Source organism: Antedon mediterranea, chromosome 5 (genome assembly GCF_964355755.1).
Source record: "Antedon mediterranea chromosome 5, ecAntMedi1.1, whole genome shotgun sequence".
In the NCBI taxonomy this organism is placed as follows: domain Eukaryota; kingdom Metazoa; phylum Echinodermata; class Crinoidea; order Comatulida; family Antedonidae; genus Antedon; species Antedon mediterranea.
The window spans coordinates 30,074,246-30,101,027 of record NC_092674.1 but is presented as its reverse complement, the minus strand read 5'-3'; the positions used below and the strand labels follow the sequence as shown (position 1 = coordinate 30,101,027).

At 36.0% G+C, this 26,782-nt stretch overlaps 4 protein-coding genes across 4 annotated transcripts in view; 3 read left to right on the top strand and 1 right to left on the bottom strand.

The window, feature by feature from the left end:
* LOC140050382 (vascular endothelial growth factor receptor 1-like) overlaps window positions 1-2,854 on the top strand; it is a 37,502-nt gene extending 34,648 nt beyond the window's left edge. Inside the window, exons 18-19 of the mRNA XM_072095545.1 lie at window positions 51-156; window positions 388-2,854. Of these exons, the coding sequence (XP_071951646.1) occupies window positions 51-156; window positions 388-942 (661 nt within the window). The 3' untranslated portion in view covers window positions 943-2,854. The remainder of the gene's footprint in view (window positions 1-50; window positions 157-387) is intronic.
* A 2,952-nt stretch (window positions 2,855-5,806) lies between these two features.
* Window positions 5,807-7,961, bottom strand: LOC140050400 (small ribosomal subunit protein uS3). The gene is made up of 5 exons (XM_072095571.1): window positions 7,912-7,961; window positions 7,110-7,334; window positions 6,724-7,006; window positions 6,246-6,488; window positions 5,807-5,934 (listed from the first exon to the last, which is right to left on the bottom strand). The coding sequence occupies exons 1-4, from the start codon at window positions 7,939-7,941 to the stop codon at window positions 6,259-6,261; spliced, it is 768 nt and encodes a 255-aa protein (XP_071951672.1). The 5' UTR covers window positions 7,942-7,961; the 3' UTR covers window positions 5,807-5,934; window positions 6,246-6,258.
* A 572-nt stretch (window positions 7,962-8,533) lies between these two features.
* On the top strand, window positions 8,534-26,748 carry LOC140049917 (lysosomal alpha-glucosidase-like). The gene is made up of 24 exons (XM_072094871.1): window positions 8,534-8,688; window positions 9,318-9,931; window positions 10,968-11,228; window positions 11,553-11,686; window positions 11,946-12,094; window positions 12,232-12,403; window positions 16,624-16,720; window positions 17,123-17,235; window positions 17,509-17,634; window positions 17,972-18,103; window positions 18,666-18,776; window positions 22,642-22,843; window positions 23,310-23,427; window positions 23,552-23,685; window positions 23,891-23,925; window positions 24,148-24,264; window positions 24,478-24,626; window positions 24,936-25,020; window positions 25,162-25,218; window positions 25,383-25,513; window positions 25,766-25,854; window positions 26,032-26,081; window positions 26,198-26,350; window positions 26,577-26,748. The coding sequence occupies exons 1-24, from the start codon at window positions 8,534-8,536 to the stop codon at window positions 26,637-26,639; spliced, it is 3,447 nt and encodes a 1,148-aa protein (XP_071950972.1). The 3' UTR covers window positions 26,640-26,748.
* LOC140049445 (uncharacterized) lies at window positions 21,551-22,162 on the top strand. The gene has a single exon (XM_072094327.1). It carries the CDS (start codon window positions 21,551-21,553, stop codon window positions 22,160-22,162), a length of 612 nt encoding a protein of 203 aa, XP_071950428.1.
* Window positions 26,749-26,782: the final 34 nt, after the last annotated feature.

Sequence of the window (26,782 nt, the reverse complement as noted above, 5' to 3'; positions counted from 1 at the left end):
CATTGAATGTGTGTGATTTTACTTTACATTATTTACTATTTATTTTGTAGCTACCACATCATGTTGGACTCGTGGAACTCGGAACCCAAAGAAAGACCAATTTTTAGTGAACTGGTTTGTAAACTGGGAGACCAGCTACAGGCTAACATTCGAGAGGTAATAAAACACTTGGTATATTTAGTTTTAATTATTGATCAATATAAGCCTATACCACTTTGAGAAATTACCATGCATCATGTATTTCAAAGAGATTCCTTGAATGAAAAATCTTTTATGTATGTGTGTTACCGCTGCGTCAGTCATGTTTTTGTTTTGTTTTTGGTACCAAAAAAAAAAAAAGTTTGAAACTGGAGAATAAATTCTTTTTAACAAAATACTTTTTTACAGGAGTACATGGACATTTGCACTGCATTTAGACCGCCCTCTGCAGTTATTCCTGAGGACGAGGCTTTGGAAAATGATCCGTTAGTGCAAGAGGATAACTTGGCTAACAGAATGAAAGAAGACAAAAGAGTGGAAGATGGCGAACGTATTGAGCTGACACGTGGAAGTCAGAGCTTCACAGGAAGCGAGGTCGTACAAAAACCAGCAGACAACTGCATCATCAATCTCATGACGCCACGGCGATCAGTCGGATCAATCGATCATAAAACGTTAAAACCCATCCACGGTGGACCAGGAAAGCTACACATGGACCGGCACGGTAAAAGTGAAGAATCGGTGACGTCAGAATCATCGAGTGGTTTCCGATCTGGGTCAGATAGTAATGAGGATGAAATTCCTCCAGATTATAATAAAGTGGTTAAAACGAACATTTGTTGTAAGGATCATAGCAAACATGAATCAGGTTTTTATCAGGAAGATTTGAACTTTGTTGATTTCTCTTGCTTAGAAGAGCTTGAGTCCAGCAGTAAGATCACAATCCTTCAAAGTGCCGTGTAGAAAATATTTGTCGGATGTTACCATTTGAAAAAAACAATGGCGTCGATGAAAAGAAAAGCGGAGACAAAAAATTGCTGTGAAATTCAGCATATTAACGTGAGAAAGTTTGACCGTGATCTGGTTACTGTGGTGATGTAAACAAGGTACTATTGATATATGACCTTTGAAACGGGATGCTGGTTTTTCCTAACCTATACTGCCAAAACTGAATTGATTATGCGTACAAAACTACCATTTACATGCTGCAAAATCATTCATAAATTTAAATTTAAATTGTGAAAAACTAGACTTTCATAATTATTTATAAAAAAATGATGACTATAGTAAAGATTATTCATAACTTTGGAAACATATTCATGATTATTCATGAGCAAACTTATGAATATTCATAAGTTGTTCAAAACATTCCATCATTTCAAGATGTTCCATTGACTTTGATTCCAACGAGTATGTTGGATTCCAGTTTAAACCGGTCGCAGTTTGACCTGAACTGCTCATGAATAATCATGAATTCATTCCATGTCATAATCTTTACTTCCTGTCTATGTGGATGAACACAATTTTATTAAAATCTGTCAGCTTTTATGATGATTTTATACATTTCTAATGTGCTGTGCCGATGCATCGGAGAACAAATTAAAACCTTGTAAATTTTACGACAAATATTTTAAACTAAAACAATGTATAATAACCAAGAATGTAACAATCTCTTTAAAAAGATATTTTTATTTACCATTCATTCACACATTTCTAAAAAAAAATTAACCATAAATATTTTTTTTAATCTGCAAAATGAAAGCATAATACTGTATAATACAGTAATATACAAGAGTATATTATAGTCATGGTAAGTGCATTTCAGCTAACATGTCAAAGTTCAAAAGATTGAAAAAGAGTTGGTAAACTAGAAAACTGTGTGTAAATTATGTTTTTTTTTTATTTTTCACATATGGACACTTTGTGCATCCTTGTATCTATTCTGACATATGTTATCACAACAACAACGAAAGAAGTCCTTTATTAAACCAGAACAAAAAGAATGATACAAAAATATCCAAAAACATGATTGTACATAGCCAACCCAACTTAGTCTGAAATTGTATAAACGATTAATATTCATAGAATTCTTATATTTTAATTTTCATTCCATTTCTTTTAAATTTTATGTTTTGTATGTAATTATATTTTAAATGCAACAGTAATTTTATTTCTTTTTTTTTATATTTCTTTAAAAATCATTAAAACTATACATAAGAAATAAAATAATTTTGAAAATAAGAAATTATTAAAAACAATATCAAAGTGTGCTAAATGAATGATTATTATTTGTAAGAAAAAAAAACATTACATAATTTCTAGAATAGAAATATTTGTATAGAAATTATTAAAATATCAGAAACAAACTTGCATTTTAAGTGCGACTCAAAGATTGTTTTCGGCACTGACGAAAATGTGTGCTATAGAAAATAAGATTGAAGAAAAAATAACATGTTTTAATAAGGAGAGTTTTATGCAAATGTTATGCAAATGTGTCTTTTCAACATTTTATAAAATATTACTTTTAAGTTTACTTTTGTAAATTGGTATTGTGAATAAAGATTATAAATTAAACAAAGGAGTCAATTTGTTTTAATTGGCCTAATTGTAAAGCTGGTTCCCACTAGACACGCAACGACGTAGACGCAACGCAGGCGAGTTGACCAATGACAAGCGACAGTTAAACAATCCTTCACTTGCGATTGGTCATGTTGCGCTACGCCTCTAAAGCGTGGTTCCCACTTGCGACGCAACACAAGGACGTAACGCAACGCAAGTGAATTGACCAATCACAAGCGATGGCTTATTCGCTTGTGATTGCTAACTGTCTATAACTTCGCTTGTCATTGGTTAAAACGCTTGCGTTGCGTTTACGTCCTTGTGTTTCGTTCTAGAGACGCAACACAAGGACGTAACGCAACGTAAGTGAATTGACCAATCACACGCGACTGTTCGAATAATCTACCGCTTGTGATTGGTCAAACCACTTTTCGTTGCGTTACAAAAAATGGTTTATTAATGACAATATGTGTAACATCGTATAAATGCGGAGATTTCTTATTAATAAATCATATTATTTTAGTATTTCCACCAATACGGAAACGTCAATCAAAATAAAAGGGCTGTTTGATGTAAATCAAAAACATGCAATATTTTGATATTTTGAAATAACCAAGCAAGTAGGCCTACTAGACATTCTATTAATACTCATACTTTATAATATACTAGGTAAATAGACACCGAAAGATAACAATAGCCCAGATAAGATAACGTGAGTCACGCGCACTTGAACCGCGTACGTGCCTGGAGTTTTTTACTACACGTCGTACGTACGAATTCGGCGATGTGAACGCGAAATTTGATATACTGTACTTTTAAAGCTATCTTTTTCCGAAATCCATGTTCCAATAATAAAAAAAATAATACTTTTTATTCTTCATTCAACAATAATTATTATTTCGTCATATTTATTGATTTACCCATTTGGTTTATATTTTGAGTTAGCTACATTTTTTACTGGGTGAATAGTATAGTATGACCATCAACAAGACGTTCTAAGAACGTCCAAGTTTATTGAAAGGGGGTCAGGGACAGCGGAAACGCCACTGACCACTTCTTTTGTCAAAACAAAAGCAACTAGTCACGAGAAATGTCACTGATGTCACCAGATGGCCATCCACATCAATTATGAAACATTCTTATCATAATTAGTTAATCGCGTGAAAACAAATGATATCAATATGTCTTATCATTAAATGTTATCAGTTGTATAACATGTTGGGTTCTCATTGTTATTTAATATAACGGATTGTACATATTATTGGCTGCCCTACAAAAACCATTTTGAAATCATAATCGAAAGCCTTGGTTTCCACGAGGAAACGTACGTATGTAGGCCTACGCACGATCGATACACACTTCAAACGTTACATCATATAAAATCCCTTGCGCTGCGCGTACATAATATGCGTTGCGTCCAAGACATGTGGGAACCTAGTTTAAGCACATTCAACAAAAATTGACGGATGCGGACATGGTCGATAATTTCACTTCAAAAGAGATTAATTGAAATGTAAAATCTAATTAACGTTCACGATTAATTATATCATTGTAATTATAACTCATCTTCCGGTTAAGATGAATTGTATTGTATAAAAATAGTTGAATTGTTACTCAACGTAAATATGTCGCCATTCAGACTGTGGATCCTCTCATAAAAAATAGTACCGTAGTAAGCCTAAAGCTTTCCCATTAGAGATGCATTGCAAGGACAGAGACGCAACGCAAGCAAGCTGACCAATGACAAGGGATAGTTCGAATAATCTATAGTTTGTGATTAGTCTTAAATCACTTAAGCGTGGTTCCCACTAGCGACGCAACACAAGGACGTAACGCAACGCAAGTGAATTGACCAATCACAAGCGATGGCTTATTCGCTTGTGATTGGTAACTGTCTATAACTTCGCTTGTCATTGGTTAAAACGCTTGCGTTACGTTACGTCCTTGTGCTGCGTCGCTAGTGGGAACCACGCTTTACGTCCTTGCGTTACGTTCTAGTGGGAACCAAACTTAATACATATAGCCAAACATGCTGTATATATGTTCTGGTCCCCTTCACCTCCCTCCTCATAGTAAACACCGCGGGCGGCCGCGGACAATTACAGACGCTACGCATGGCGCGCAACACCATCGAATTGGCCAATCACGACGCGGCAGATCCTCTATTATATTTTATCTATCATGTCGCAATTGTTCAATTGCGTGGCACTCATGTACTTGGTGTCCCAGTGGGAACCAAGCTTAAATATTGCCAGCAGCACCACGTCACGAGTAATCTTCTGTATATAGGCTATATTCACAAGACATTTAAATGTACAGAAATAAAACGACCAAGACCGTAACATGGACATTGAAAACAATTAGCCAAATCGTCATCATTCATTAGTTGATTAAATAATGCATATCAAATAAGGAAACATGCACAAGTGTTATGTCATAAATAATTTAGAATGATTAATAATTGACCCGAATCACTTGGAAACCTCTTGTCGTCATCCATTATTGCAGAGTAGCACGAATTAACCAATACTTTAAAAATGTTCATTTTTTGGTTTTAATCCATGTGACCAAAGATACTGTATAGTGTACTATCTTTGATGTGAACTGGGACTAAAATAGAGGGCGCTTGGTACAATTAAAATACATGACTTTGGAAAAAAATAGGTGGCGCTAGACACAATTGCTCGCCTACGATATATCCAGTGCAGTATATTGTAATTAATGTTCATCACCTACATTGTATGTAATTAAATTCAGAGTACCTGTTGTCACACTGGTTGTTGTCTAGTTAGTCTAATTGTAACACAGCCATTACATATGGTACAATGTAGTCAAGCTATGAGTACATTCCCAGAGAATTAAATTTGAAGATGCATTAAAATTAAAAGATGTGAAGATTAGATTAAAGCTCGAAATGAAAATGGAGATCTCTGCTTAAGCCATTTGATAATCTGTACCACCAACTAATGCCAACAAACGTCGTTGGTATCATTCCTGTGTAATCAGCAGCGTACCAGCTATGAGTGCTTGACACTGGCTAAACCAGGGGCTTTTCTCCCTGTGTTACACCAGTAAGGGTAACCTATTGGTTTTGACCATTACACAGAAACAAATAGTTACCAGGATTTAAATTTGAAATACCATACAGCAAATTTTTATTTTTGCAACTTAAAGGATTGGCGACGGAAAGGTTGAACCAAGGAGGAATTTTCTACATGGTTTAAAGAACGTATCAATCCAAAAGAACAGAAACACTTACAAACCAATCTATAGATATTTTCATTTATTTATCTTTAATCATTGGATGTTATATTTGTTTATAGTTTGCGTTATCTTCAACATACTATGCCTGTATAGAGCAACTATTTCATGATGTTGGTTCAAGTCAATTGGTAACTGAAATTAAGATAGAGATAGCACTATGTTACAGGTACATTTTTATGATTACAATTGCTTAGTACTGTACCTCTATTACTTATACAGTTAAAGCTTTGTCTACACTATCAAACTTTATGTGAAAAATACATCACACTTTCTTTTTTATCAAACTAGTTTGATAGTGTAGACAGAGTTTTATACAGTCATGGGTTGATTGTAACGGGATATTTAAATAAACCCAGCTTAAACCTAAGCCATCCAAATACAAAATAAGCCTAGCTTAAATCTAAGCCGTCCATATACAAAATAAACAATATTACAAGTCTTACCTTACATGATTGTTTACATTGGTCCCTGGGCCTGAGGCACTGGAGCAGGTGCTGATGGAGGTGCAGCAGGGGCTACTGCTGGAGGCTCAGGCTTGGCACCTTTCTGTTCAGATATGGGCTGGCTTGGAATAATCTCTTCTTTAGGCTCAACAATACTGACAAGATCAGGAAGTGGCTTCTTGGGGCCAATCTTACCTGCTGGATCCCATGGCAACATAATTTTCACTTTAATTCCAAGCACACCTGTAGAGCAAAGGATATTCAATATACTGTATGACATGAATAATGCAAATGTAATGTTTTATAACATGAATACTTCACAGACTAGTTTGTCTTGGTGTAATGTAATTGTTGTGAAAAAATATATATGCATAGACACTGCACTGAAATAACTGACTTGTTTTGAGACGGATTTTTTGTGTGAATCAAAGTCAGCCTGATCAAAATGACTGTCTTTTAAAAATCTTAACATGCTTACCTTGACGCAACATAACGTGGCGTATAGCAGTGTCAACGTACTCGTTACATGGGTGACCGCTGTGGATCATAAGCCCATCAACAAACTTCATTGACTTAGCACGCTGTCCTCTCAATTTACCAGACACCACAACTTCACAACCCTTAGCGTTACTCTCCATGATAAAACGCAAAACACCGTAGCAGGCACGACGAACGGCAAGACCTCCAAGCAACTTGTAACGTAGAGACTCGCACTGGGCGATGGCGCACAGACCACGTGTAGCGACTTTCTCAGCATACAACTAATAACCAATCAAAATCAGTACATACATAATTATGATGCAAATAATTATGGTACCAATTAATAAAATATAGAAAGGATTGTGGAAATATTTAAAAACAAACCTCAACTGTGCCCTCAGGAAAATTGAACCTTTTTTGAACAACTGATGTCAATTCACGAATTCGGCGACCTTTCTCTCCGAGAACATTTTGGGTACGTGTGGCAAGGATGATGATTTCCGTTCGTGTTGGTGTAACTCGAACTTCCACACCACTGTAGCCGTCTTCAGCCAACTCTCTGGTCAAAAACTCATTTAATTCTGCTTTGAATACACCATCAGAGACAAACTGGAAAATAACAAATCGTTTTACACAGACTGTATATAATAAGGATAATGAAGGCAGGCAGGCCGGCCATATATGGGGCTACTGATTGTACTTCCACACTACCTACCCTAGGCCTAACTTGACTTCACAGTCACTTATATCATTCAGTATCACATTACCACCGGGCCGGCAGAGTGAAGAGGCGGGCAGCAGTGGGTAAATAAATAAATGTTCTTCGATCGAGAGAGGTGCGCAAGTACAAAATAACGACGGTACGTACGTTCGGATACCTTACGTACGTTAAGTAGGCCTACTAACTTTATTATATTCTATATGCCTTGCCTACATAGAGCTATCACTTTTCATAGAAGCAAGGTTAATCTACAGCAGACTAGCCCTAGCCTATATAGCCTAGATAGTAGTCACAACCACACACGTAAGCGTGGAGAGACCATGTACGAATCCGTCGATATCACAGCAGTATCAAACGATCTTCTAATAAAAACATACGGTTGTAACGTTTACTTATTACTTTATCAATGAATCGGATTTTCAAACGTATATAAACACTCAAAATGTGTTCAAATGTTCAATTTACCTTTCTCTTCTTGGACATTTGAGCCGCCATCTTGAAGGCTGAGAATAAGAGGAAGAACCCGGATCAGAAAAAAATAGAGGGCGCTTTAATAAAATTGGATTTGACAAAAAAAATGTTTTCTTGTGTTTTATGTAGTCATTTATTGATAACTTAAAATATATTATCCTTTAGTAGGCCTAGTCTGCAATTCAAAAATCTTTAATGTTCATACAGTTGTTTATCCCGGGGTAGCATTTATAATGATAAAATACGTATTGATAATGACATTACAAAACTAAAGACAATCCTACTTCGAAATTCTCATCACAAAATATTTCCATCAACTAGAACGTTGTATGCTTATTATACCAGATCACCTGAAAACTAAAACTGAGTCAATCATCGACACTCCGCCCCCTGACATCGACATAACCTCCTCATTTATATTATATAACAAAGATATCAAGATGTTTATTAATCAACTAGTAAATTGCCAAAATCAATATTTCGAAATGTGTTGTGATAAATGTATCACTGATACTTCATTGGATACAGCTGGCAAGTTTTCAGGACAAGCAACTGTATAAAAAAAGAGTCCCGATTGTGAAATCTTAATTATTTCAGTTGTTCTGAGCTTGTAATCATGAGGTCTGGTTTCAGAATAATTGCCCTGTGCCTAGCATATGTGGCATCATCCCTGGCTTACAAAGCATGGGAATGCCCTACAGAAGTTCTTGAGCAAAATCGAGTGGACTGCCATCCAGAAAGTGGAGCAACGGAGGCAAACTGCATAGCTAAGTATGTTTGGGATCTTCCCATCAATAATTGGGTTATTTCACGACTGTCTTTTCCTCTCATCATCTCATTTCGTCGTCATAAAATTCTCGTCACATCCTTCATCTCCTCTTATCATCGTAATATCATATCCTTATCATCTCAGTTTTAGCTTCGTCACATCAGGTGCAGTCTAAAGTCACTGCTGCACCCGGCATTCACAGCATCAATCGGCGACCGGATCTGGACACATGTTGTTGGTACCAGTACTTCATCTAATGGCTTCGTTATGATGGAGCCCATTAAGTAGGCAAACACATCACGTACGAATGGTGTACTATATTACACTTAAAATCTTAAAACTATATTGTTCCCAACAGGACACAATGCAATGTAAGCACGCCAAAAGTAATTTGACAAAATGAAAATCCATAGCTTATGATTGGTCAAATTACTTACACTGTGCTTACTTCTCTTGCGTTGCGTCCTAGAGTGAGAACCAAACGATTGTTGTCCAGATCAGAGCTTTAACTTTTAAAGAAATCTACCCTTTTGTTTCGTTTTTTTCAATGAAAGTGGAACATGATGGTATTGCTGAATCGTTCACATAATAATTCAGGTAATGTAGCGGTACTCTCTCTTTCTTACTGCAGGGGATGCACGTGGTGTGAAACGTACTCTCAGGGTGTACCATGGTGCTTTGATAACACTCAGCCTGGTTTTGATGGCACGTGCAAGTCAAACGTCGCACCTAAAGACCGCGTCGATTGTTGGCCTAAACCTCAACCTGACAACGCTAAATGTGTCGACGCCGGTTGCACATGGTGCCCACTCAACGGTTACACATCATGTTTCTACGATAACAATCCGGTAACAGACAAACCAACTACATTCAGTTCGGTGACAAACGCTCCCGTAACCACGAACCCGAATTATACGGCTCCGCCGCATTACACGACTCCGCGTTACACAGGCCCTACTAACGCGCCAAATCCTACGACGTACGCCGCCGGGTGCGCGTCCACTCTGGCACCTGCCGATCGTGTTGACTGCTTTTCTGGCAGTGGGGCTTCGGAACAGAGTTGTATTGCAAAGGGTTGCATTTGGTGCGAGGATTATACACCAGGACTAAATGTCCCATGGTGTAGTTACCCGACGAAAACACCCCCGGGTGGTGGAGGTGGGGGTGGTGGCGGAGGAGGTGGTGGAGGTGATAATGGTTGTGTAACGGATATCCCAGAGCAGAACAGGCGTGACTGTTTCCCAGGTAAGCATTTAGTACGTAGGAGGAACAACAGAATATATTTTACTAGGTTGTTGGCGCAGCGGTCGAATTCGAACTCCACATATAGGACACTTAATTTTGTTATCTCCGCCAAGGAGGTATATGTAATCGGTAGCGTGTGTTTGTTAGCAGGATTAATCAAAAAGTAATTACAAGATCAAAATGAATATACAGATAGATATGTGGTCAAGGACTATTCCATTAAATTTTGGGACCATTTGGGATTATGGTCTCAATTCTGGACCACTTTTTAGTATACTTTTCAGACCTGCTAGTGTTAAAAGATAGGACAGAATTTTTCAAAAGCCGGCGAGCAGTCTTAAAGTAACAAGTATAAACTAAAATTGCATTTTCTCGAGAACTACTTGTCCAAAATGTTTGTACAATTCAAGAGGCAAGAGTTATAATTTGTGATTTGTAATTTTAAAACATAATTTGATTTAATGTGCACGTTTTTTTATGCCAGTTTATAGTTTAAAATTTTTTTTCCAAATTCACAGATTTTCTCGTTGATGTTCTATTGTTAGTAACTGAAGCTATTTTTAATTGAAAGGCTTGTTACATAACCATTACACCAAACTCGCATACACATGCTTGTAGTGAAATTAGCCTAAATCACAAACAGCATTAAGACACACACAAATATATATATTTTTTACCGGAGAAATCTTATGTAGGCGGAATTTACAGTAGGCGGAGGTATGCACTCTCGGAGTGTCTTTCTAGTTTACTTAATGTAACCAATATACTGTCTCAAAAGAGGGAAGTGTCCCGAATAAAGCACTCTGATACAATAAATAAACAATTGTATCAGAGTGCTTTATTCGGGACACATAAACATTTGGTTTTTGCACCAATTTACTTAATTAACGTTTCATGAAAAGTAATTTTTTTTTTAGTAGAGTCCGTGTAGTAGACAACACTGTTTGTTCCAATCCTGAGTGAAATCCGGAATAAATTGAATTGTGTTTTTTTGTGTTCAATGTCTATGCTTCCATCAAATTGTTGTTCATATTAGGTGGCGGAGCTTCCAGCACAAGTTGTGTGGACCGAGGCTGTCTTTGGTGCGAATCATCCACCGCTGGTGTGCCATGGTGTTTCTTTAACTTCACCGGTGAAGGAAGCGATCCAGCAAAGGATGTGTTCCGGATTGACTGCATGCCTGAAGGAGGATTTGACACGGAAGAGTGCCGCAACAGAGGCTGCGAGTTTATGGGTACAAATGTACCAAACGCACCAATTTGTTATTTTCCAGACGACTGGGGTTACGAGATGATTGGTAAGCCTTTTAGACAAAACGTTGTTATTTCTAAAATATGTGTACTGAGTACCGTAGGCCAGGACGTGATTGGTTCGGAGATGCCGCTAATTTTGCGTACGAAATTCGTGGCATCATCACCGCAATATAATTGGCTTAATGTTTTGTTTTTTCTTTTCTTTGGCTTAATGTCACCATATCAGTCAAGTCCATCCATATTTTGATGTCTGTACTTCTTTCCGTGACGTTACCTCTTCAGTGCCATAGTGTTGGTCTAAATGTTTATTGTGAAGAACCTGTTTAGCTGCGCTTTGTATACACCTATCTATTATTAATTCGTTTTAGGTGATTCCATTGTAACGTCAATGGGCTATCAAGTGAACTTAGAAAAGCGTGGTACAAACACACTTTACGGCGGCGACGCTCAAAATGTGGCACTCCTAGTAGAATTCCAGACAGATGGACGTTTACACATTAAGGTATGTTCTATCGCCTAAATATTAATGTTGAACATGTTTTCTAGAAAATACTATAATCGTGGGCAGCTATTGCGGATGCTAACAACATCTCAGACCATATAGGCCTAATCCGCGCGGAGGTAGAAAATCTCCACGATGCGTACAACTGTTAAACAGTGGTGTAACGCAGAGAGTTTAGCCAGTGAGCGCTCATAGCCGTTACGCCACTGATGTTATACTGTTGTAACCTGACTCTAACACTACGTTTTTTGTCCATTAGTTCACAGATGCAAATGCATCCCGATTTGAGGTGCCATTGACCATTGACGCTCCAACTGTCCCAGCCGCTAACCCTCTCTACGACGTCGGCTTCAGTAACGATCCCGTTTTTAACTTCAACGTCACCAGACGATCAACTGGAGAGGTTATGTAAGTGCAGACTCTCTGGTATTTTTGTCTCAAATATATGTATGACACGCCATGTGTGTCAAATCGCCGTCTTTGCGCCAAGTACATGCATTTTTTATACCATAAAACAAAAGTAAAATAAAACTTTTTTTTTACAGATTCGACACCTCGATCGGAGGTTTTGTATTCTCAGACCAATTTCTTCAAATTGCTACAGCCATGTCACAGAATACCAAAATCTATGGTTTCGGAGAACACGAGCATCACAGCTTTAAACATGACATGAACTGGCAAACGATGGGAATGTACGCACGTGACCAGCCACCGACGGTAAGCTGACGCCGTAATGCGTTTATGTAATAAAGGCTCTATTCTTTACCTCAAATACTGTAATCCACTAGTCTATGTTCCAGACTGAGTTTTGACTTAATGTTATAAAAAATATAATTATTTTGGCACATATGGCGTTTCATACGTATACTTGTGTAGTTTCAGACAAAAAACGAAACGCCGACTGGTGGACTAACATAACAAATACAATAAATACAGTATTGGGGTGAATCTATAATCCGCCCACGATTGAGTGCATGAGTTTTGTTCATTCTCAACTCCTCGTTTTGCCGGCCTTAAAAACCGAATTACCATTTGCCGTTGTTTTAGATTAATTTTTACAATGAAGATCTTGCCACTAAAGAATTTTCTTTAGGCCTATGACTTATTTTAAATGTTAAATTCATAATCAATAATTTTTAAGATGACCCACAGGCGCATCCATGATAAATGATGTAACAATGGCACGAAAAACAAAGATATCTTTTGTATGGTTAATGTGTTTTACAATACATGCCAGAAACTTTATCTTCCAACAGGTGTTATACGTGACAATGTTATCTTAATTAAATCTACCAGACTATACTTTCATTATCTCATATATTTTGCATATTGATAATTATTTAGATAATTTAATAGATAACAACTTGTTTTCCATTTGGACGCACGCAAGGATGTAAGCAAGTTGACCAATAGGAAGCGACATCTTGAACAATCCATCACTTGTGATTGGTCAAATTACTTGTGCTGCGTTGCGTTTACATCCTTGCGTTGCGTCCAAGTGGAAAGTTTGTAGCAGGGTAACTTAGCACTTTTTTTGTGCACTTTGTGACAAAAGCACCAAATTCGGCACAAACCTTCTTTAGGGTATATCTAACAATCCTAGAAGGGGTGCCCAAAAATCGGAACAATTTAACGATGTCATTTGGACCACGCCCTTTTTTTAGTATTACGTAATTAGGTGAAAACTTAACTCTTCGTATATACATACCAAGTTTGGTATCAAATTAAAACTCATGACATGTACATTGCAATACACACATAAAAAATATATGATTTCTCTTCAGACGGAATATATAGGTCAAATAATGTAATTTTCTGTCATATTGAAGGGTATTTCAATCAAAACGTGCCAATATTCTGCTATATTATGAACATTGTAGTTATAAGAACAACAACATTTATTTTTGTAATAGTACTAATATATATTTATTCTGTACCAGTTACTTTCCTTTAACATAATATTAGGAACCACTGAAAAAAAGTATATAAAACATATACTGTGTGAAACTTGGCTCAATAATCACTGGACTAATTAAACAGACAAAAGACCATTTGACAGACAATTATGGCGTTAGCATCCATAACAATACATGGAGGTGATTATCAACTTTACTATAATGGTACAGAGTTGCTAGATGACGAACAAGTTCCACGGCATGGGTAACAAGACCAGTGCACTGCTGAATGGCACTAATTGCAGTTCCCTGAGCAAAAAGGCAACTTTTTGCAGCCACACTTTAGCAATTCCCTACATGCCTTGGATGCTTCAGGTAGTATTGTCCAGACTGGTGTCCATGTACTGCCGGTTTTAGTCCAACCAAAGTCTTCTGGTGATGGAGCATTCTGCTGTGGCTGTAGACTGGTGGTCCAAATGCTTGCTTGGTATATGGATCTGTTGGAATGCTGTAAAAGTGCATCCTGCAATAAACAATTTAAAGATTGGTGTTACCTTTTAATGAAAGAAAAACATGAACCTGATAATAAATTATTAAACGACAATTGACAATTATATGGCAGCTCCCCTTACCTGTGTAGGAGGAATGTTGTCCATTGTCCGTGCCTTTCTTGAAAACAGATCTTGTCTTAGCTTAGTAACACTTATTAAAGTACTTGTCTTGTCGTATAGATTACATGTAAACTCCTCTATCAACTGGAATTGAGATGAGTTGACTCCTAGAGATTTGAAAGGATGATGTGCCATGAAAAGAAAGGCTTCTGTGACTGCTGGAAATGAGTTCCACGTCTCCCATGCGGAGTGTTTTGCTTTTCCGAAGAACTGGGATGTAGTATCGGACCCAGTAAATGCATGAAAAACTGGCAGCCCTCTTGACTTATCCTCTCCTAGGTTATGGCAGATGGTATTTATATTAAAATATTGAAAGTGCTTACCCATGCCAAATGCGACCCAGATACACGTACCAGGATAACAGGCTATTAGATTGCAGAAAATACCAACCAGGATAACAATGACATCAGTATCAACTGTATGCACCAAAATAACCCTGCTACCTTTCTTTAAGGCATCATCAATGTGAATGCACATCTTGGAGTCGGCCTCTTCATGGTCGCAGATTGACATAGGTTGAGTAGATGTCAACATACAACAGACTCGCCTACAGGACATATATCAAGAATTAATTACTAATTTAATATGCCTTTTCAATTAATTATTGGTATGAAACTGTATAAGTAAATTAATCGTTTGGTTACAAACAAAATAAATTAGTATGTATCATAATAAAACTTACCTGATGCAGTCAGAGTAATTATGGGTAGACACCTTTGTAGTTAAAAAGTTAAATAACTCCCTAAATAATTCCCTGGAATCTTTGTTTGTCCCCCAACTTTCCTCCTGACCCCTTTTCCTCTTTTTTCTCCTGTAGACTGCTTAAGTAAGTGTCCCACACTATATCAATTCTGTTACTATTCTGCAGCTGCTGTCTGGTGGTCCACGGTAGAAAGACCTGTCATACAAATGATACAAGAATAACGATCCGCATATAGAAGTGACCAATTATGTGGTGGTTAAACAATAGATACAATCCTGAATGCAAAGAAATGTACTCACCTTATCACCGTAGTCATCAAATGTAAATGCATGGTTGCTGGAAAGAGCATGGACAATAGCAGCTCCGTCAAACACCTTTACGTCAAAATAATATGTAGGAGGTTCAGGCTGGCCTTCAGTCTCCAAATGCTGTAGCAACTCAGACTTCTTAGTTGGTAGTCGAAGCTTTCCATTTACTGCCAAAGAGGGTGGCCATGGCTGGTTTTCATGTATGAAGAAGTCTTCCAAATCTCCATCACGAGATTGACTTGCAATATACAGTCGACTGAATAGGCTGCAGTCACTTTTTAAACTCTTAACTTGTTGCTTTGTTTTGGACACTGATTTTGACCATGGTGTGTTGAACAACGGCAGCTTATTCTGTTTGATGGCTTGTTGAATTGCAACACTTCTGTCGAGAATAACTTCCTTGAAATATTTTTGGTACTGGGTAGAGTACCTACATCCTGAATTGTACGAACTGTCACTACTGCACTTTCATTGGCACAATCTCGAGCATCCAAGACCAGAAGTTCTGAACAATTATCGAGGAATGGGTTGCCTGCATTGCTCAGGGAACTGCAAGTGCCGTTCAGCAGGTCTTTCTTGCACTGGTCTTTGTTACCCATGCCGTTGAACTTGTTCGTCATCTAGCAACTCTGTACCATTTTAAGTGTTTGTTTCCAGATAAATAATTTCATAAAAGTAAAGTTGATAATCACCTCTATGTATTGTTATGGATGCTAACGCCATAATTGTCAGTCAAATGGTCTTTTGTCTGTTTAATTAGTCCAGTGATTATTGAGCCAAGTTTGATACAGTATATGTTTTATATACTTTTTTCAGTGGTTCCTAATATTATGTTAAAGGAAAGTAACTGGTACAGAATAAATATATATTAGTAGTTCTATTACAAAAATGAATGTTGTTGTTCTTATAACTACAATGTTCATAACATAGCTCAATATTTGATTGAAATTCCCTTCAATATGACAGAAAATGACATTATTTGACCTATATATTCCGTCTGAAGAGAAATCATATATTTTTTATGTGTGTATTGCAATGTACATGTCATGAGTTTTAATTTGATACCAAACTTGGTATGTATATACGAAGATTTAAGTTTTCACCTAGAATTACGTAATACTAAAAAAGGGCGTGGTCCAAATGACGTCGTTAAATTGTTCCGATTTTCGGGCACCCCTTCTAGGATTGTTAGATATACCCTAAAGAAAGTTTGTGCCAAATTTGGTGCTTTTGTCACAAAGTGCACAATCTTCATAAAAAATGGAAGTTAGCAACCCTGCTATTGAGCTTTAAACCGTATTTAATATGGTTTACAAAATGAAAATAATAAGGTTATTTTTTTGCTGATTCTGTCTTCTAGGCTACCGGTAATTTATACGGTGTGCATCCATTTTATATGGCGGTCGAAGAAGACTTCAACGCCCATGGTGTTTTATTCCTCAACAGTGCTGCGCAAGGTACGATTGCCAGACATCAACAAACAAAATATAACAATGAAATATAGAATTAATAGCTCTTGTAAAGCTCTACTTTGAAAAAAGAAAGTGATGTGCCCAAATATGGTAGTGGTATGTCCAAATATGGTAGTGATATGACATCATCATGTCCATATATGGGCACATCACAATTTGTTGTCACATACAGTTTTGATAGTGTAGACAAGGTTTAATGTGAACAAAACGTTGATAAGTAAAGATACGCCTATATAACGAACGAACAACTGCGCATGTGCACAAACCTATTGACGTTGTGATAGCTTCCGCAAATATGCACATATTGTTGTTACGCTTCGTTGCCTGTACTCTTTGGTGCCATGTATGTATTTAATACAGTATAATGTATGTTCTTTTATCATCCAGATGTGACGCTTTCTCCCGCTCCATACCTTTTGTACAGAACCATCGGTGGAATCCTAGACATGTACTTCTTTCTTGGTCCCACTCCAGAAAACGTTGTCCAACAGTATACTAAAGTAAGTGCTTCCGACCAATTTACCAATGGAGACGCGGTATAAATATCATAAACAATTTCACCGTCCAACTTTTAACACTAAACTTTCTGACCGTAAAGCTGATAATGCAGCGAGTGGGTTCCTGCTGTCTGCACGGAAACAATTTATTTTTTACAATTATTTGTTAGGGGCTTCAGCAGAATTGTAATTTCGGAATTTTGGGAATAGTTTTATAATTTCGATTACTGTAACATAATGTATCCATATGTTTTTTAATGTAATATTTTATCGTAGGCAATCGGTCGGCCGTATATGCCACCGTACTGGTCACTTGGATTCCAGCTGTGTCGCTATGGATACAACAGCCTAGATACTGTCAAAGACACCGTATCCCGGATGAGATACCATAATATACCACAGGTAAGAATAATAGCATGTCATCAATTACGTCAATCAATCAATCAATCAATCGTTCCATTTTTAAAGCACCATTCCAACGATCATATTTATGGCGTTTCGAAACAAGTGAGTTTTTTAAGTGCCTTGAATGAATGAATGTTCATGGTTTTAGTCGGAGCTTTTGTTCAGTGGGGTTACGAAAATGAGTACTGTTTCCTCCTTTTTGAACGAAAAATTTACCAGGCAATAAACGCAAGATTCCCGTGCCAACTAATTTCATGTGTTTATGTTACCAGCAACCCGAATTGAGTTAAAAGTATACAATTGTAGATATGAATTTATCATTGTATCTTTTTAGGACGTACAATATGGTGATATTGACTACATGATAGAGCAGAGAGATTTCACTTATGACCCCATTAAGTATGACGGGCTACCGAATTACGTCACCGAACTACAAGCTCAAGGAATGCACTACATTATAATCTTGGTAAAATATATTTATATTTCATATTATTTTAGTCATAATGTAATTGTTAGTATATAAGGTGATAAATTGCGTTTTTGCAACCCTGTCATCAAGAAACAACATATTAACATTCTAAAAAAACAAGAATATTATCATTAGAAAAATTTATAATTTTCTACACGTTCATATAGGCCTACGGTACCATAACCCAACATTAATCATCACTACATCCACTAATGTACAGGCCTACATACTCACACAATTAAAAGCAAGGTTAATTACTTTGTCTATTGAGGGAGACTGACGAACTCATTATTATAACGGATAAGACCACTTACTTTTTAAACATTTGTAGGGCCTATTCCAGTTTTTGTACTTTGTGTGTTTTAATGATTTTAAATTATTATTGTTATTAATTAGTCGTTTCAAAAGTTGTAAAGAAAATTACGAAAACAGAGAATATTGAAATGAAAAAGGATGAATAAAGATTAATTTGATGTTTTCAAGAATGATTATTGAATATAACTAAAGGGTGATTCCAACAAAAGAGAAAACAAATACTAATAGTGGCCATTATTTTCAGGATCCTTTTATAGGCAACGATCTTCCAGGTACATATCCACCGTACGATGAAGGTACCGCAGCTGATGTATGGGTTAAGAATAGTGACTGTTCAACACCAGCTATTGGAAAGGTAAAGATATATCATTGAAAATTATAACTTATTTCATCTTTAACCTTGTTGATGTGTTCAGTATCAGTTCTTCCATCAGAAATGAATTCGATCATCCATAAGATAAATCTAGTTCATCATAAATAACAGAATATTTCAAAACATTAAAAAGTGCTATAAGTAAAAATGCAAAACTCATACCTTCTTCGAACGAATTGAATTTCTGTGAGTTTAAACGGTTTAAAAAAATATATATATATCTGTACGAATTATCCTCGAAATGTCATATACCTTTTGTATTTTATTTATTTAAAAACATATTTACACAGGTTAAAAACATACACTTTTTCTTATTCTTATTCTTTATGGCCAAATATAAAATACATGAAGAACACGACATACAAAAGAAACAATAGAACCGACTGAGTGAGCTGGCAGGGGAAACAAAAGCGAACCTAATCACTGTGACTTAAAGCCTGTGTTCCCCACTCACTCACCCAGTTTCACAAGCAATAAATATACCATCTTAAAATATAATATACCAAAATTCCAAAGCTAAGTTTAAATCATGAAATAAAAAATATATATAAAAAAGTATATTAAATTTTAAACACTTTAAAACTAATAGCTAATAAATTTATTAAAATCACAAAAAAAAAAATTATAATATACAGTCTACGATAAAGGAGTGATGGATAAAAGGATTAATATTATTACTAACTATCGATAGTATTGATGACGTCACAAAGGGTGGGGTGCATTGTGGCAAATGAGTTGTAAAAGGTGTGAATTGTATACAGAAAGCCTGTAAAATATTCAACCAGGGAGGTGATTCTACAACACACCATCTCCATAGGCCGGCGTCTACATAAATAGGCATATATCGGTCTATAGGCCTCCATTATGGCCTGTATAACATGCCTACTCTACTCAGACATCTCCATATACACTAAACTAACAATCATCTTTATTCACGATAGTAAATCAAAATTTTACATAAATCAACATATAGTACTTACAGCTTTTACTTAAATTGTCTCTCCAATGTTAATGGTCTAATTAACTTAACTTAACATGGAGATGTTAATTTTAATGTTAAATGTTTTTATATTATGTATCCAATTTTAACTGCAAGAACAATTGAAATAAATAAACCTTGATATATTTATTTTTTTTGTCATTTGTGAGATTCACTCACTTTTATTTCATTCTTTACAATTGTTACAATAATCTATATCAATTTTGTATCAGTAGAAAACTATCTCTGCAGCTTAAAGTTTTGTTTGTTTTTCTTATTTCTAGTATTTTACATATATAAAAAGTTAAAGCATTCAAAAAATAGACAAAAGTTATATAAAAGTATACATCACATAATATAGGTTCACAATTGCCATTACCTTGATATATAATATAACTCAGTAGTAGGCCGCACTTATAGGCCTATCCTTACGTCACAGCAAACATATTGGTCTCATCTATAAAGTATTAATTAGTTTTAATACAATAAATAATGATAGTCAAATTTAGAATACAATTTATAATGTATATAAAAATAATGACGATCGACCCACATATAAAAGGTACAACCCTGGTACGACCAACAATAGGCCTACATGTAGAGTTGCCTAAGATTAGAACTCAATAATAATTGATGTACTATAAGAATATTACAGTTTACACTATTAGTTTTTTAACTATAATCATCAATATTATTAATGATAGTAACATTCACAACACAAACATCATAATTCACAATCTAATAAATTAAAAAAAATATCCGATGACGTATCAACCCACCGATAAGGACGTTAGCGGCCATCATACAGATTGACTGACGTGGCCTACCAATTCAATGTTATATCAAGATATATAGGCCTAATTAAGTATATCACAGTTTAATATTGAATTAAATCTTAAAACACAAATTTACTGCCTATTAAATAATGATTATTAAAAATTTTAAATCCCAAATAAGTCCAAAAAGTATGGAATTATATATCTCTGATGTGGAGTAGGCTAAGAAATTTTGAGTCGGTGAAATGAAAAATGGCGACTTTGGCTCTTAGTAACCAATATGACAATAAATGCCATTTGTGAACAAATTACATCGATATACAACCTATAAAATACACAATTTGTTGATAGTCAACATTTAAATGATATGTGCCAGTTTTTATGATTTATATTTTACTAGAAATATGATATTTTAGGTATATAAGTGTTTGTTTACATAACGGAACCGACAATATTTTGGTTTCGAAGCGTGACGAAACGATCGGTTTGGTGTGTTACACCACTTTGGTAAACACCAAATATTTCCGTTTAACATGCATCAATATGTCTCAATTTTGGTGTACAAGTAAAGTAATGGTTGTTCTTGATATTAAACTCAAAATAAAATATATTTATAAATAATAAAATATTAAAAAAGTACTTTAAACTCAATCGTTTGGTTTTGAAAAAGTTACATGTTTTGTAATCATAAATTTCATGAAAAAATTGTGGTAAAATATTAACAAACAACATATAGAAATAAACACAAATGAATAAGCTTTAAGAATATGTACACAAAATATAATTTCATTTATGATTTATAGACGAAAATGATAAAAATGATAAGTGTACTCGCACAGTTTGTTACGAATTCTTACAATTATGTACTTAAGCGCGCACAGGTCAGATTAAAGTCAGGTTCGTAGGTATCGGTCCGCAAAAACGAGTATAAATTGTTGGCAGTGACTAAATTCGATATTCATTCAATCGTTTGACGTTGATAGAAAACTAAAACTACAATCATGTCTGCAGCTCCAGCAAAGAAACCTGCTTCCAAGCCAAAGAAGGTTGCTACGCATCCAAAATACATCGTTATGATCACAGAGGCTATCACAGCTTTGAAGGAACGTAACGGCTCTTCAAGACAAGCTATTGATAAGTTTATCACAGCTAACTACAAAGTTGGAGAAGGTAGTTCCGTACACGTTAAATTGGCGTTAAAACGAGGTGTCGTCTCTGGAGAGTTAGTCCATACCAAAGGAACCGGTGCCAGTGGTTCATTCAAAGTAAACCCTGCTAAGGCTTCTGCTCAAGCCAAAAAGGAGAAGGCTAAACAGAAGGCAGTTGCTAGGAAGGAAAAGGATGCCGCTAAGAAAGCAGCCGCTAAGACAAAGAAGGCAGCAAAGAAGACTTCAGCAAAGAAGGCTAAAAAACCAGCAGCCAAGAAAGCTTCTGCCAAAAAACCTGCCGCTAAAAAGCCAGCTGCAAAGAAACCAGCCGCAAAGAAACCAGCCGCAAAGAAGCCAGCTAAGAAGGCACCAGCTAAAAAACCAGCAGCCAAGAAACCAGCTAAGAAAGCCGCTAAAAAACCAGCAGCCAAGAAAGCTGCTGCTAAGAAGCCCGCTAAAAAGTAAATTGGTTTTGCTTTCAAACTCTCAAACCAAACGGCTCTTTTCAGAGCCACCCAAATATACAAAAGAGATTTAATTTGCCCTTTGTCTTGTGTGTTTTTTTATTCATTTTAATTACAATCAGTTATTACCGGATACAGTAACACTACTTAACCACATTACAATAAAATTCCTATTAGAAGGGACATCATATAGGAACCCATCATTCCCAAAGGAAGTGTTACATTATTATCATTATACTTCTGGATACATACTTCACTCACTGGGAATGTATTTTCACTGCATTTCCAGTAGGTGAAATGTACGGGATTATAAATTTGTTTAAATAAAATTCATTTATGTAGTTTATTTATTTGGAATTACATCTTTAGATCGGTGGCACACTTAGCACAAAGGTGCATCCTTCACAATATATTACAGTACAGTAATTCATTTACATACAAAAACAACTATCACTTTACACTTTATTTGATGTATACTAGGTTTGGCCTCCGAAGAACAGCGTTTTCCCCGACTTCCATAAACCGGAGACCACAACATGGTGGGAGAAACAGTGTGTTGATTTCCATGGCGTTATTAATTATGATGGCCTATGGATCGACATGAACGAGCCTGCTAATTTCGTCGCAGGATCTACCACTGGCTGCGCTGGAAACACAATCAACTACCCGCCTTTCCTACCAAGTACGACAATCGTTGTTTAGACCGACAGGAAACAACCCTTTTCTAAAACTATGTTCCAATTGTATAAATTATAGGACAAACCGTTTCAAACAAATTGTATTCACCTACACGATGATATATTGACCTTCTTTTTGTTTATAAAGATAAGGATCGATATTCCTTTTGATCTAGAGCCAAGTTAGTGTCTGTAGGCTTAATCAATAATTATGCCCTCGTAAACGCATTGTGATATTTGAATACAGGTCCTATAATTCGATAAACCTAAAGTTCTGTCTACAATATCAAACTAGTTTGACAAAAAAAGGTGTGATGTGATTAAATATCGTAGTGATATGCCTAAATATGGTAGTGAACATCACCGTGTCCAACATTTTTGTTGTTGTCACAAAGTGTTTGACAGAGCATTAGAGTTTCTGTATTTAAATTTGTAAAGTCAGGAAACTAAATACTATTACTATGACAACAGAGATATTTGGTGGCCAGCTTGCCGACAAGACACTGTGCCCCGACGCCTGTACTCACATCGGCAACCACTACGATGTACACAATCTCTACGGATGGTCACAATGCCTACCCTCACTTACGTAAGAACATTTTTCACAATAAATTTTCTAAATCTCTCAATCTGTACATTTGAAACTGAAATCAGAATTTACACAAATCTATTCTTCTAGGTCTACTGTAAATATTATTTCTTGTTATTTTTAGAGCTGCACGTAGCGCTACTGGAAAACGAAGTATTGTAATTTCAAGATCTACTTTCCCGGGGGCCGGGAAATACGCCGGTCATTGGCTGGGGGATAACGCGAGTCAGTGGAGTCATTTACGATACTCAATCATTGGTGAGTACACATACACATACATAATAGTACAGTAGTGACGTGTTGACATTGGAAATAATTGATATAGCGCCCTCTTGGTAGTGTGTTTACCTCTGACGTAATGACGTCCCAAGTTAACGTCGCGTTCTATACGGTTTTTGCACCTACCAATTTACCATCGATGGTTAAATATTTAAACATTTTCAGTATATTTGTATCTTTACAGGTTTACTCGAATTTAACTTATTCGGAATACCATACGTAAGTACACACAGAGAGCGCGTTGCAGGAGGAATTACGCAGAAAATCTTTTGACGTAAACTCCTGTTAAGCTCTGTCTACACTATTAAACTAGATTGACAAAAAAGTGTGTCCAAATATAGTAGTGATATGCTTAAATATGGTGGTGATATGACACCATCATGTCAATGCTAATAGTCTCGCATCGTTGGTAGTGTTGTTTTATGAACTGTCTTTTTATAGATTGGTGCTGATATTTGTGGTTTTAATGGCAACGCGGACGAAGAACTTTGTCAGAGATGGATGCAATTGGGTGCATTCTACACCTTTTCACGTAATCACAATGGAATCGGTTATCAGGTATAAATAAGGCAAACGTTACGATTCTCCCTTAATCTTATCGTCAGGTTGGTTGTTCGAAGGGGTTGGAAGAAGTGTTGGTCACTTTGAAAAAAAAAAACCTTTAGTACCGTATTCAAATATCAAAGTTATTAGTAGGTATGGGGGGAAAATCCAGAAAAACATTGGAAACTGAAATGAAATGTTTTTGTTTTGTGGCGTTGTTAATTTTAGGAGCAAGATCCGGCATCGTACAGCGATGAGATGGCCCGTGTAAGTCGTGAAATCCTCATCGTCCGATACACGCTTCTTCCATACCTGTACACACTCTTCCATGAAGCACACAGCGTAGGATCCACCGTCATCAGGCCCGTTATGCACGAGTAGGTATTTAATACAATGTTTTGACGACAGAATAACATTATTATAATCATATTATTGTTAAATCTCTAGTGTTTTATAATATGTTAAAGGTACAGTAGACAGCTGGTTACCAATAGAACGCAACACAATGGCGCGCGTACACGTCACGAAAAGTAATTTGAAAATGACAAGAAACGGACCATTCGAAACTGTTTCCTGTGATTGGTCAATTAATTATTACGTTTTGCGTGCGTCATTGCGTTACATCCTAGTGACGTCATGTGCAGATACACAATATGTACACATGCTAAAAAATGATATCTTTGTAGGTTTATTAATGATCCAGTTACACACACCGTAGACACGCAGTTCTTATGGGGCCCTGCTCTTCTCATCTCACCTGTTCTAGATCAGGTAAGACATTTAATTTATAACCTTTATCTCATCAAAGATATTTTTTTTTAAACTGGAGAAAAGACATTGTATCAATTATATACTATTATAACAATATCATAATAGCCCATATAAAAATATACAATTTTATTTAATTTGTAGGGTGCTACGACCGTAGAAGCCTATTTCCCAGACAGTCGCTGGTACGATTACTATACGGTAAGTTACTTTCTTTTGGCGTAGCGCCACCAGCGGGCGTTTCGATTTATAAAAAAATCTCTATTATAGGTATGAAGCGCTATGTATGCAAAACTATTTATCTTTAGAAGTAAATCTTGTAAACGGTATTAACCAAAACATAATTTTATTTGAAATGTTTGAAGGGAGCTGAAATAGCGCCATCAAGTAGATTGAGCATTGTAACATTGAATGCTCCAATGGACTACATACCACTCCATGTCAGAGGCGGATACATTCTTGCCACACAGGATCCTGATTGGAACACTGAGCTAAGGTAAACGGGTCAAAGGTAGCAGCATGTCAAAGTTCATGAATTGTAGTCTAATTATGACATTAACATTTTTACATTAAAGAGGCCTGTCAGATATGACATTTAAGAAATAAAGAAACTTTAAAAAAGTAACATAGTTTGTGCTCATCTGCCGCTTTACATACTACGCTAAATTCTGAAATTACATTTTGATAGAAGAATTGATAGTGAAAGGAACATGAAGTTCATAATATCCTCTCTTTTTTCTCTCTGTAGTCGACAAAATCCATTTGGTCTTATCGTTGCCCTTGACGATGCAGACCAAGCGACCGGATCAATGTTCTGGGATGATGGGGACTCTGTTGGTAAGCACCATAGAGATACTATTATATCTAGAGAGTCAACTAGGACTCATTTAACTGTACACAAATCTATAACAAGAATGTTAAAATAGTTTAAAGCGATCAATGTGTGTTTTTTTTAATGTAACCATGATCTAGCCATTTGAACATCAATGTTTTTTTGTTAATTAATTCATTTAGATACTTATGAAAATGGAAATTACTACCTTGTGGACATTTTCTGTAATAAGGTAAGTAAGCTTTGTCTACACTATCACACTATGCACTTACAATTTTATCAGTTTCATTTAAATCAATAAAATTTGCATGTGACGATTATAATCAACATTTTAATGCTTTCTGTTAGGGGACCCTGACGGGAACGGTGAGCAACACAGGAGGTTCAGTGACCAACGGACTCACATGGAACACAGTCAGAGTGCTAGGGGTACAGGCTGTTAGCTCTGTTACAGTTAGCGGCGCTAGTCACTCAAGTTTTGACTTTGATTCATCAACAAAGGTAATTTGCAACTCAATTTGCATACTGTATTTTAGGGGGAAAAACATCATTTTTTTTAAGTGGTTGCAGTGGCATGTCAGACAGTTTAAGTATTGTTTTGGTCTGGTTCTTATAACTTATAAACCAAAGTTAATAAGTATATTGATTTATCACAGACAGGGTAATAATCTTTTTGAGGCAACATTTCCTACTGGTACTGATGATCATATTTTACTTTTTATTTCAGGTTTTAACAATATCCAACATGAACCAGTCTCTAACTTCAACGTTAAAGATAACTTGGAATTAAGATTTGTTGTTTATATAACAACTAATATGATTTGCAACAAATTAAAACCAATTAAACAACTACTGTATGAGAAGATGACTTGTTTAACTTGTTGACACAAAAGATTAATAAACAGTTTCTCAAAACTTAATGATGTTGTTGTG

Coding starts and splice junctions, on each gene's coding strand:
- LOC140050400 (XM_072095571.1), bottom strand. CDS start 7,941: ATGGCGGCTCAAATGTCCAAGAAGAGAAAG. Junction 7,335..7,911: donor AAATGTCCAAGAAGAGAAAG/GTAAATTGAACA, acceptor GTTATTTTCCAG/TTTGTCTCTGATGGTGTATT. Junction 6,489..6,723: donor CCACGTTATGTTGCGTCAAG/GTAAGCATGTTA, acceptor TTTGCTCTACAG/GTGTGCTTGGAATTAAAGTG.
- LOC140049917 (XM_072094871.1), top strand. CDS start 8,534: ATGAGGTCTGGTTTCAGAATAATTGCCCTGTGCCTAGCATATGTGGCA. Junction 9,932..10,967: donor CAGGCGTGACTGTTTCCCAG/GTAAGCATTTAG, acceptor TGTTCATATTAG/GTGGCGGAGCTTCCAGCACA. Junction 23,428..23,551: donor CAATGCCTACCCTCACTTAC/GTAAGAACATTT, acceptor TGTTATTTTTAG/AGCTGCACGTAGCGCTACTG.
- LOC140049445 (XM_072094327.1), top strand. CDS start 21,551: ATGTCTGCAGCTCCAGCAAAGAAACCTGCTTCCAAGCCAAAGAAGGTT.